The 12,360-nt window shown below is 43.8% G+C and overlaps 1 protein-coding gene across 3 annotated transcripts in view; it reads left to right on the top strand.

Annotated features, from left to right (window-relative positions):
* Nucleotides 1–12,360, top strand: part of kansl1b (KAT8 regulatory NSL complex subunit 1b) — a 155,807-nt gene that overhangs the window by 128,833 nt on the left and 14,614 nt on the right. For all 3 annotated transcript variants that reach the window (XM_069905226.1, XM_069905228.1, XM_069905229.1), the window contains 3 exons: nucleotides 1,332–1,514; nucleotides 3,196–3,342; nucleotides 7,333–7,481. In XM_069905226.1, coding sequence (XP_069761327.1) covers nucleotides 1,332–1,514; nucleotides 3,196–3,342; nucleotides 7,333–7,481 — 479 coding nt within the window. The remainder of the gene's footprint in view (nucleotides 1–1,331; nucleotides 1,515–3,195; nucleotides 3,343–7,332; nucleotides 7,482–12,360) is intronic.

The raw sequence follows: 12,360 nt of genomic DNA, 5'->3' as shown, positions 1-12,360 counted from the left end.
GGCTATGAAGGCTCTTTCTATTTTAATGGGGTTCCCAGCGTCTACTTTCCGAGTACTTCGTGGATCCATTTAGTTAGGAACTCCCCCCACCCCGTGTCTTTCAATCCCCCACTAATTTAATGTTGCAGTGTTTTGTGAAATTCTCCAGTAAGTCCAACTTCCCCCAAACCTCATCTCTTTCTTTGGGGAGACCTTTAATTTCTTGCTCCATTGTAATTGCAATTCTATCCTCTCCTGCTCCCAATCTCTCCTCTGCCTCTGTCACCCTGCCTGTTATATTCACCGGCGCCCCCTCCATCCTGTCTAATCTTTCTGAAATGTCTCTGGCCCTTCTGTCCACTACCTTCTCCACCTATTTTCCATTTTGGTCATCTGTAAAATGTCTCTTAAGGAGGGCTGCACCATCTCCACTAGGATTAAATAAGGGGTGAATTCTTGATCCGTTTCCATCATTAATTAACCACATTTCAGATTTTTAGTTCTGTTAATGTTATTTGTAACTAAGCTATATTTCATCAGATGGCCTGGTTGCTTCTGTTGGTCTCAAGCATCTCAAACTGATGAAAGAACCATCATTCAAATCAACCAAGTTCGAATCATTCTATTCAACCTCTGGGGCTACTTTTTCTTAAAACTATTTAGGATCTCATCTTCAGCTGAAAAAGACCTGATAGTTTACTGCTGCAAAATAAATGACGGCCACCATAACTGGACAAGTTGTGCCAACTGTTACTGTGTTGTGTGACACTATGGACAATTGACCCAGATTTTCTCTTCTCCACATCAAGTCAAATAACATGCAGCCAAATAAATTGTCATGCAGATTTCAACTTGTGTGCAATTCTGAAAAGTTCGAAGTGCATCACACAAGGAAAGTTGAGGTTACTTCTGCAGAACAGTGCATTTCAGATTTTTGTTTCAAGATTGGTTCCACTAATGTTTCTAAACTGGTTTCTCTTTCTCAACTTGTCTTTTGATATTGGAGGGTTAGGGGTGGCGCACAATTTAAGTTGTCATGTGGCATTTCTGGCATGCTGGTTTCCTTCATTTTAATTGGTGATTGTTCTTTCATATAGCGTTTTCTCAAGCATGTTTGAAATGCAGTTACAGCTTATGAGGGCTCCCTTAATAATCTCCAAAGGGGTTATAATGCATGCACATAAGTCCATTTTCCAATTGGAATGTTCGTCCTGCCTTGCTTGTGCGGAGATCAGGCATCATTACCTGATACTCCCACCTGCTGGAAGGACAGATCATTGCACAACCAAGGAGCTCTGAGCAGACTGAGCATTGGAAGGAGGTGAATATATTTTGTTTTGCTCTCTCCTCAGATGTCCCACTGAACATGCACTTGCAACCTGTTCTGAAAGCTTTTTCACAGAATAAATCACTGGATAAAAACAAAGTTTCCAAAAGGCTCTTGCTGAAACACAAAGGCTTATCGATGGCTAGTCTGTCGGATCCATCCCGGAGAGTACAGCAAAAACTGACCAACTCCATCCTCGCATCAGCTAGTAAGTATCAGGATCAGTGCTGACTGACTGCTTGAGGCACAGTTTTGCAGAAATTAAGCCAAGATTTGTAATGGTAACAGATAAAAATCTTATAAATTAAAAAAAATAAGACATACAGCCTGGTAACAGGCCCTTCTGGCCCATGAGCCCCCCCCCCCTGCCGCCCAATTACACCAACTTGACCTCTGTATGGTTTTGGAGGTGGAAGGAAATGAGCACCTGGAGGAAACCCATGTGCACGTGGGGAGAATGTACAAACTCCTTAAAGACAGCGCTGGATTTGAATTCAAATCGCTGACCCTGCTATTAACACTAGGGTTAGTAAAAGAAAAGGTACAAGGACTGCCTAAAGAAATCTCTTGGTGCCTGCCACATTGACCACCGCCAGTGGGCTAATAACGCCTCAAACCGTGCATCTTGGCGCCTCACAGTTTGGTGGGCAGCAGCCTCCTTTGAAGAAGACCGCAGAGCCCACCTCACTGACAAAAGGCAAAGGAGGAAAAACCCAACACCCAACCCCAACCAACCAATTTTCCCTTGCAACCGCTGCAATCGTGTCTGCCTGTCCCGCATCGGACTGGTCAGCCACAAACGAGCCTGCAGCTGACGTGGACTCTTTACCCCCTCCATAAATCTTCGTCCGCGAAGCCAAGCCAAAGAGTAATACCATGGAATTGTTAACTTCAAAAATAAAATAGCAAGGCTGGACTATGAACTTTGGCAGTTTATTGCAGTTCTAGCTTTCAATCATTTCTGTTTCTCACTGAGGAAAGCTGAGTGCAGCAATTTCACTTCAAAGTTGAATTCCTCATTATTTTGTTGCTAATTTGTTGTTTTAAAATATCCATTCACTCACTACCTTTCTACTTAAAATTTGTGGTGGTTATGTACCCCATTAAAGATCAACTTCTTTTTCTTTTGGTCTTTTTAAAATTCAAGATTCCTTCATTGTCATGTAATAGTATAGAATGTGTAATATTACACTAAATTGGTGGTGCCTGTCATAAGGCAAGGAAAGAGTCGCCATTTGTGTTGCCCAGTGTCCCTTTCAGTAAGAGAGAAAGAGAAGCAAAAAAAGTATTCAGAGTGTCTGTGGATTGGCCAACAGTGCAACAACAACCTCTGCTGCCGCGCAGACTTCAGTTCAATCCACAGCACCCCGAGCTTGAGATCCAAACCTCCAATCTGATCATGAAGCCTTCAATGCCCAGGCCCTTTGGGAACCCATCTTGCCCTCAGCCCCTCTCAATCCTGATTCTGATCCCCAGAATCCATGAACCAATTTTCACCAGCCTGTAGCCTGTGCAAGTTCCCCAACTGCAAGTCACCCACAGCCTGTGTGAATCCTTCAGTTGCTGAGCCATGATCACCATCCTGTCGCTTCCTTTCATGTTTCTCCTCAACGGTTTTAATCTGCAGCCAGATTTCAGGTCCTGCCCTCTGTGGCTATGTAAAAGCAGGGATTCCATGTGCACTCCACTCATTTGTGTTGCATAGGAGACCTATTAATTTTTGTCTGAACCAGTTTGAATCTGTGATGTTGCTGACAGACCATGTGATTAAATTGAAGATTGATCCCATTGAACTTGTAGTTGATTTGCAATGTCTGACAGTCCCTGCCTATTACTAGCAATGAGCACTAAAGCGTACCTGTTGACTTCTCACATGTGCTTCATTGCAGAGTACGTTCACAGCAAGAATCGTTCAGAGAAGACACTGAAGCAGCATTTTGATGATTTGCTGTCTGTCTCAAAGTTTGAGAATGCTAACTTACAAGAGCGATTTCTAAACAGAAGGAGGCAGCGTGAAGCTTCAGAAGTCATGGAAGGTGTGTGCTGGGTCTGAACCAACCATCAAATTCATGGCAATGAGTCAAAGAAAGATACAGCCAGTTAATTAAATTTTTAAGTAGTGATTTCTATACTTCCTTCTGCAGAAATGGGATCACTGGGATCAGTTCGAGGAGATAGGTCCCATCTTGCGAGATTAGTGACATTAGAGCAGAGACTCTGGCACTTCTGGAGAACTCTGCTATTACCAATGTTGAAGTTGGGATGCTTGTCAATCTTGAGAGTGTTAATATAAACTGTGTATAGTGAGCAGAAGCCAGGATGTTTGCAGATTGTGTCTTGCCAGACATTGACTCTGGCTTCTGTAACATGCCTGCATCAGAGCAGTAAACACTCTGGGAACCATGCATCTTATTTACATATTTCTCAGACTATCCGTTCTCAGCATTTCTCATTTCTCTGGCATCTGGAATAAAGTTTGAGAATCATTATTTATCATACTTTCTTGGAGAAAAACCAAGATTGGTTGAAGGTAAAAATATTACCACTTGTGTTTTCCATTTTATAAAAGATAAACAGTTTGTAACTAACCTGCAGTGTTGGTGTTCACTCAACAGTTGTCAAGCATTTTGCGTTCAAGATTGAATGAGTTATTTTGTTGTGTCCTATTCATTTTTGCAAAAATATGTTGTTGATCAGTACGTCTGATGCCTTGCTTGAACATAGTGACATTTGGTTAAGAAGCTGAAAATTGTCTGAGTGAGGCACATCACCTTCCATATAAGAGAGATACTGAATGAACATTTGCATTTGTTTTTGCTGGAGAGTGTTGCCAAACATGGTGGGAGGTAGTTGTAGTTTTGGTTTGGATAGAAATGTGGATGGTAATAACAGAGTTATCTGTCTTCAACATGCCAGTCACTGGAAAACTGAAAAAAGGAAGGATGGCCATTGTGAAGGCTGCAGCCATTATTTCCCAATTATGTTTTTTTTAATTTAGAGAGTTACAGGCTCTTCTGGCCCATGAGCCCGTGCCGCCCAAATACCCCAATTAACCTACAAACCCGGGATGTTTTGAAGGGTGGGAGGAAACCGGAGGAATCCCACGCAGACACGGGGAGAACTCCTTGCAGACAGTGTGGGATTTGAACCTGGGTCGATTGCGCTTCAATGGCATTGTGCTAACAGCTACACTGACCACTACACTGTCTAACCATGTCTGGTTGCATATGTCGCATAATGTTGGAGGATTGCAAAAAGTTCTTCTTGAAACAAAATTACAAAGTAGTAAACCCAGCAATGACATGTAGTAAACCCAGCAGTCGTAAACCCAGCAATGACATGACAGCATGCATGAAAGGACACTGTTTGACCTGTTGAGCTTTTCCAGCATCTTGTGTTCTTTTAATTCAACCACAGTGTCAACAGAATTTTGTGATTTACTACTGGAAAAAGCTTGGCAAATACATATTCATGCTTTTCCAAGTGCACCTATTTATGTATCAAGTGTATGTTAAGGAGTTTGGTAACGTACTTTGTTTCAGAGACTAAGAGTTGAACGTTATGCATTTGGTGTTTGTAGACTTCAGAATTTTGAATCACATTTGTCAAAGTAATATGTAATAAATATTAAAATCGAATAGTAGCAACAAGGAACAAAAGTAGCAAGTAACTGGAGTTGTATACAAGGACCACAATATATGAGTGACCTCGACATGAGTGCAAGGGCTGCAGGTGCAGTGACTTGAGTCATGTACTGAGGGAGCAGAACAGGCTTAAGAAGGACATAAGCAGCTGAAACAATCACATGGCATGTTTCCATAAAGACTGCATGTCATGAGGAGAGAGAGCAGGTGGGTACCAGTCAGTGTGGTTCTGCAGGGTAACCCTTATCGTTTATTTGAATTGTTGTAGCATTTACTAAATTGTTTAGTCATTGGTAATTATGATCTACAATGTGAGGTTAATGTTTTGACAAATATTTGCTGCATTACACTTTCCTGAACCAAACTTGAGCAGAACAGTGCTAAGTGGGGGGGGAGTTAAGGTAATATCGTGAATGAGTTATGTAAAGAAAAGGTCCACGGAGGAATGGGAGATAGCTCGGGAAGTGGGGGGGGGGGCCAAGGTTCAAGACAGATGGATGATATAATTGAGGTCATTCCCACGTGCTGAAAGTCAGGATCAAACTTGGGTGTCTGGACCTGTGAGACAACGCTCTTAACCACTGTGCCCAATGCATAATTAGATTTGTACAGCACAGAGGCAGGCCTTCTGGCTCACCTTTTACCCTATCTTCACTATTCCCATTTGCACACATTGGAACTTGTCTACATAAGTGTCTATAAACGCCTCTGAAACATCGAGATTGTCTCTGGACCAGCACACCCCTTGACAGCTTATTCAAGATATCCACCACTGTAAAAATAAAATAAAAACAATGAATTTTTTAGGTCCTCTTTAAATCAATTTTGGATCTAATTAGCCTGCTTGACACGTTTCCCCTGATTTCCGCATTAAACCTATGCCCTCTAGTTTTAGACATTCTCTGGCCAAGCTTCTCACAGATTCATATACCTCTATAATCTCAGTTTCTCTTGCTCCAGGGAAAACAGGCCCAATTTTTTTCAGTCTCTCCTGTGCCTCAAGCCTTCTAGTCCAGCAACATACTTGTGAATCTTTTCTGCACCTTCTACATCGCATCTTTCTTGTAGCATGGCAACTAGAACTGAATTCGATGCTCTAAGTGCAGTCAAACTGATGTTTTGACCGACTGTAATATGACGTAGTCAATGCTTTGGCCAAATTCAGGCAAACATGCTACATGTTCTTCACCATCCTGTCTGTCTATATTGTCTCTAGGGAACCTCGGTCTCTCTGTTCAACAGTGCACTCCAGGGCCCTGCCATTAACTGTCTACCTTGCACTGTGAACTGTCCAAAATGCTTCACCTCATAGTTGTCTAAATTTATTTCCATGTTATTTTGTCCACTCTCCCAGTTCATCGGGATCATAGAAAATAGAAGTCCATTCAGTCCTTTGCGATTCCACTACCATTCAATACGATCATGGCTGATCATATGACTTAGAACCATAGAACACTATAGAACAGAAAACAGGCCATTCATCCCTTCTAGTCTGTGCCAAAAACACCAGAGCGCTCGGTCCACTGACCTGCACCTGGTCCATGACCCTCTAGACCTCTCCCATCCATGTATCTATCCAATTTATTTTTAAAACTTGAGTTATACTCGCATTGACTGTGTCAGATGGCAGCTCGTTCCATACTGCCACCACTCTCTGAGTGAAGAAGTTCCCCCTAAACCTTTCACGTTAAAGCCATGTCATCTTAAATTTACCTCTCTTAATCTCAGTGGAAAGAGCCTACTCGTTTTTACTCGGTCTATACCCCTCATAATTTTGTAAATCTCCCCTCATTCTTCTTCACTCCAAGGAATAAAGTCCTAACCTATTTAATCTTTCCCTGTAACTCAGTTCCTGAAGACCCAGAAACATCCTAGTAAATCTTCTCTGCACATTAGTGCATACCTTTGATCTCTTTTAAAAATATTTAACAAACTGGCCTAGACAACCTTATGTGGCAGGGAGTTTCACAAATTCACAGCACTAAGTGAAGAAGTTTCTCCTCATCTCTGTCCTAAATGGCTCGCTCGTTTCCTGTGGTCCCATCCATGGACTACCACGTTCATCCTAAGAGGACCTACTCTCTTCCTTGCTACTCTTTTATTCTTAATACTTGCACAATATTTTTGGATTCTCCTATATTTACAACCATATCTCTTTCCATAATTCGATGTCCGTGGTTTGGTGGGTACAAAAGGAATTTACTAAAATGATTCCAACAACGAGTCACTTCAGTGTTGAGTAATAACTAAAGATTATTGAATTGTTAACTTTTGTTTCTCTACAGTTGCTATCTAACCACCAGAGTATGTCCAATAATTTATCTCAGATTTGCGACGTACATCAAGATTTGCTTTTTTTGATCTAAATATTTTCTCTTGCAGTTCGGCAGGTCCTTTCGGATGTGGGGAGCCCTTATGGTTCCACAGTTAGCTGTCACACGTCCGGCCACAGCCCACTGCTGCGACAGTTATCTTCAACAGAGAGCTCTGCGCCAAGCATGACCAATGCTCACACTATGGCATCCACTTTGGTAAGAAACTTTTGTCGGGGAAAAATTGCAAGACCAAGGATTTCTTCCAGTGAAAGCTTATGGTCAAGGTACTTCGTGTTGGGATTGAGAGTAGAATATTTCCAGGTTGGATGAAGCATTCAGAGAGGCCTGCACATTGCACACACATTGGATGTAAAGTAGGCTTAATGATGAGGCCTAAAGTGATGGTGGAGTATTTTCCTGACTGGAAGTCTGTGCTGTGCCTTTTGTCATATTTACTCTGGTCATTTGAATGTGAATATTGGAGATATATGATCAGTAATTTGCAGACATGAAAATTGACATCTAGAGGGCAAGGATGGTAGCAAGAAAGTCCGGCAAAGCATGACAAATGGCATTTAATCCAGACAAACGTGAGATGATGCATTTTGGGAGGGCGAGCGACGGTGGATCACACACAGTAAATGGTAAGGCCCAAGAGAAAATCCACAACTGGAGTGGCCTTGGTTGCAAATCCATTAACCCCTGAAAGTTGCAGCTCGGGTGGAGAGGACGGTGAAGATGGCCAGCCAGTGATGGCATTGAACATAACAGCTGCGACCTCCATATGGTTAAGCCATCGTTGGAGCACTGTGGACGGTTGTGTACACCACCCTGTCAGAAGGAAGAATCACCAAAATGCTGTTGGGAATAGAGCAGTTTAGTTATGAGGAGAGATTGACTGGGCTGGATTTGTTCCTTGGAGCATTTGAGGCTGAAGGGTAACCTGAGAGGACTACAAAATTAGAAGTGGGGGAGGGGGGGGTAGGTAAAATTGTGGTACTGATACTAGGATAGGGGGCCATACCTTTAAGGTGACAGGGAGATTAGATGGGATCTAACATTGTGATCCCAGAGTCCGTTGCAACAACTTGTGTGGAGAAGCTTCAGTACAAGGAGATCCGAACACCGAGGTATTGGTTTAAAGTGCTTGTGCAGTTGTATTAAGTTAAGGAGGATTGTGAGAGGAAAAGTAGACGAGGATGGCTGTGGCGTTTGTGAGCAATTTTGGTTCTCAGCTCAATGTCAGTAGAATTGACATTGAGCATAGTTTTTGCACTAGTGATAAGTGGAAATTATGCCTGGCCTGCAGGAGAAAGAAAGAATCTTTGGGTTGTCAAGCATGTCCTCTGACAATAAATCTGAACTTTGACTAATCCTAATTTAAATTTAAGTGATTAAATGTCTCAATAATGGTCAGAATTACCAAAGCCCTTCAGAGGAGGAAATTGGAACCCTTGTGCTCGAGCCCAGCTCACTCTTAGCTGCTGCCTCAGTTGAAGGTTAATTAGGGATTGCCAGTAAAGTTATTACCTTGTAAATGAAGTTCGAAAATAAATATCTCAACATGGATCTGTTCAGCTGATCCTCATCGTATATAAATAGAACTTGGATTTGTACTTGTGGTGTGCAGTACTGTGTTGAGATTGAAGCCACCCCCTGGTGCTGGAAAGATGTGGCTCCCACTTGTTGCACCACTGGGCCCATCCGTCTGTGCTGATTCCAGGACTTGGTGTTGATGGTCTTGCTGTGGGAATTGAAGTGGATGGAGGTGCAGAGACGTCGTACTAACCCATAGTCTCACCTGCAACTTTACATTCAAATTTATTTTTCCCAATTGTTTGACCCCAGTGAATATTTTAACTTTCTGTATTTGTGCAACTCTGACCAACAGCCCAAGTGGATTTTCTTTTTTTTTTCTTTCTTTGGCTTGGCTTCGCAGACGAAGATTTATGGAGGGGTAATGTCCACGTCAGCTGCAGGCTCGTTTGTGGCTGACAAGTCCGATGCGGGACAGGCAGACACAGTTGCCGCGGTTGCATGGGAAAATTGGTGGGTTGGGGTTGGGTGTTGGGTTTTTCCTCCTTTGTCTTTTGTCAGTGAGGAGGGCTCTGCGGTCTTCTTCAAAGGAGGTTGCTGCCCGCCGAACTGTGAGGCGCCAAGATGCACGGTTTGAGGCGAGATCAGCCCACTTGCGGTGGTCAATGGGGCAGGCACTAAGAGATTTCTTTAGGCAATCCTTGTACCTCTTCTTTGGTGCACCTCTGTCACGGTGGCCAGTGGAGAGCTCGCCATATAACACGATCTTGGGAAGGCGATGGTCCTCCATTCTGGAGACGTGACCTACCCAGCACAGTTGGATCTTCAGCAGCGTGGATTCGATGCTGTCGACCTCTGCCATCTCGAGTACTTTGATGTTAGGGATGAAGTCGCTCCAATGAATGTTGAGGATGGAGCGGAGACAATGCTGGTGGAAGCATTCTAGGAGCCGTAGGTGATGCCGGTAGAGGACCCATGATTCAGAGCCGAACAGGAGTGTGGGTATGACAACGGCTCTGTGTACGCTTATCTTTGTGAGGTTTTTCAGTTGGTTGTTTTTCCAGACTCTTTTGTGTAGTCTTCCAAAGGCGCTATTTGCCTTGGTGAGTCTGTTGTCTATCTCGTTGTCGATCCTTGCATCCGATGAAATGGTGCAGCCGAGATAGGTAAACTGGTTGACCATTTTGAGTTTTGTGTGCCCGATGGAGATGTGGGGGGGCTGGTAGTCATGGTGGGGAGCTGGCTGATGGAGGACCTCAGTTTTCTTCAGGCTGACTTCCAGGCCAAACATTTTGGCAGTTTCCGCAAAACAGGACGTCAAGCGCTGAAGAGCTGGCTCTGAATGGGCAACTAAAGCGGCATCGTCTGCAAAGAGTAGTTCACGGACAAGTTGCCCTTGTGTCTTGGTGTGAGCTTGCAGGTGCCTCAGATTGAAGAGACTGGCATCTGTGCTGCTCCTTCCTGAAAGTGTTCACCTGGTGTGATGTCATCTGTCACCAATCCTCACTTTGTTCCATTTATCTCAGTGTTTGAAATCCGAGACTTGCTTCTCGATATGGGAACAGTCTTGCTCCTTGTCCACATAACCTACCTCACATCAGTAACTTGCCCCAAATCTGTAATCTTCTTCCGTAGACTGGTCATTAGTTCCGTGTAATTGGAATAATGCTGAAGAGCTAACTAGCACAAAATTTGAGTTTCAAGACTCTGAACTCTCAATCTAAATGGAATGTGGCCCATAAGGCTAAGTGAATGGGCAGGGATTTGGCATATGAATACCACATGAAAAAAATGTGAAATCATCCACTTCCTGTGGAAAAAGAGAAGTATTTTCTAAATCATGAAAGATTGAAATCTATCAGCATGCTGAAGAAACTGTTCTTCCACTCAAATCGCTGAAAGTTAACATGAGGATAAAGCAAGCAGGAAGGCAAATGATTTTTAATTGCAAGCTCCATCCTCAACATTCATTGGAGCGCTTTCATCCCTAACGTCGAAGTACTCGAGATGGCAGAGGTCGACAGCATCGAGTCCACGCTGCTGAAGATCCAGCTGCGCTGGGTGGGTCACGTCTCCAGAATGGAGGACCATCGCCTTCCCAAGATCGTGTTATATGGCGAGCTCTCCACCGGCCACTGTGACAGAGGTGCACCAAAGAAAAGGTACAAGGACTGCCTAAAAAAATCTCTTGGTGCCTGCCACATTGACCACCGCCAGTGGGCTGATATCGCCTCAAACCGTGCATCTTGGCGCTTCACAGTTCGGCGGGCAGCAACCTCCTTTGAAGAAGACCGCAGAGCACACCTCACTGACAAAAGGCAAAGGAGGAAAAACCCAACACCCAACCCCAACCCACCAATTTTCCCATGCAACCGCGGCAACTGTGTCTGCCTGTCCCGCATCAGACTTGTCAGCCACAAACGAGCCTGCAGCTGACGTGGACATTTACCCCCTCCATAAATCTTCGTCCGTGAAGCCAAGCCAAAGAATAGCAAAGGAACAGGTCTTTCCACCCAAGAGCCCACGCTGCCCAAATACACCCATGTCACCAATTTGTAAACTATTGCTGGTTGTAGAATGAATGTGTTTTAAGGTGATTATTTATTGAACTGATGAGACAATTCAGGGTCGGCTCTGGAGAATAGAGCATATAGAACATTACAACACAGTACAGGCCCTTCTGCCCTCGATGTTGTGCCGACCCATACTTCTCTTCCTTTTTCAAAAAAAAGAGTACTAAACCCTCCCTAACCCGTCCCAAAAGCCACCTTAACTCTCCCTAACAACCTGTGCCACGACCTTGAGGGATGTAAGGATTTGAACCCCAAGGTCCCTCTGTTCATCCACGCTCCTAAGTAACCGACCATTAACCCTGGACTCAATTCTTGTTTGTCAAACTGCATCATCTCACACTTACCCAGATTGAAATCCATCTGCCACTTTTCTGTCCAACTCTGCATCCTGTCTATATTTTCTTGTAACCTTCGACAGCCTTTAGCTCCATCCACAATTCCTCCAACCTTTGTGTCGTTTGCAAACTTACTGACCCATCCTTCTGCCTGGCTCATCGTCCAGGTCATTTATAAAATCACAAAGAGCAGGGGACCCTGTGACACTCCACTAGTCACTGACCTCCAGGCAGAATACTTTCCTTCCACTACTACTCTCTGCTTTCTTCCTACAAGCCAATTTTTTATCCACACACCCAAGGTTCCACTGATCCCGTGACTCCTGACTTTCTGGATGAGTCTCTCATGGGGACCTTGTCAAATGCTTTGCTAATATCCTTGTCGAACACATCTACCACCCAACCCTCATCAATTTCTTTTGTTACCTCCCCAAAAAACTCAAGTAGACTTATGAGGTATAACTTTACCTTCACAAAGCCGTGCTGACTATCCTTGAGTAGACCAGACTTCTCCAAATGCTCACAGATCCTGTCCTTAAGAATCCTCTCCATTGGTTTACACCCCACTTGACATGAGACTCACTGGTCTATAATTCCCAGGATTCTCCCTATTACCTGTTTTAAACAAGGGGACTACTTTGCCATTCTCCA

This window comes from Narcine bancroftii, chromosome 12, assembly GCF_036971445.1.
Source record: "Narcine bancroftii isolate sNarBan1 chromosome 12, sNarBan1.hap1, whole genome shotgun sequence".
Taxonomy (NCBI): domain Eukaryota; kingdom Metazoa; phylum Chordata; class Chondrichthyes; order Torpediniformes; family Narcinidae; genus Narcine; species Narcine bancroftii.
This window is presented reverse-complemented; position numbering and strand designations above follow the sequence as displayed.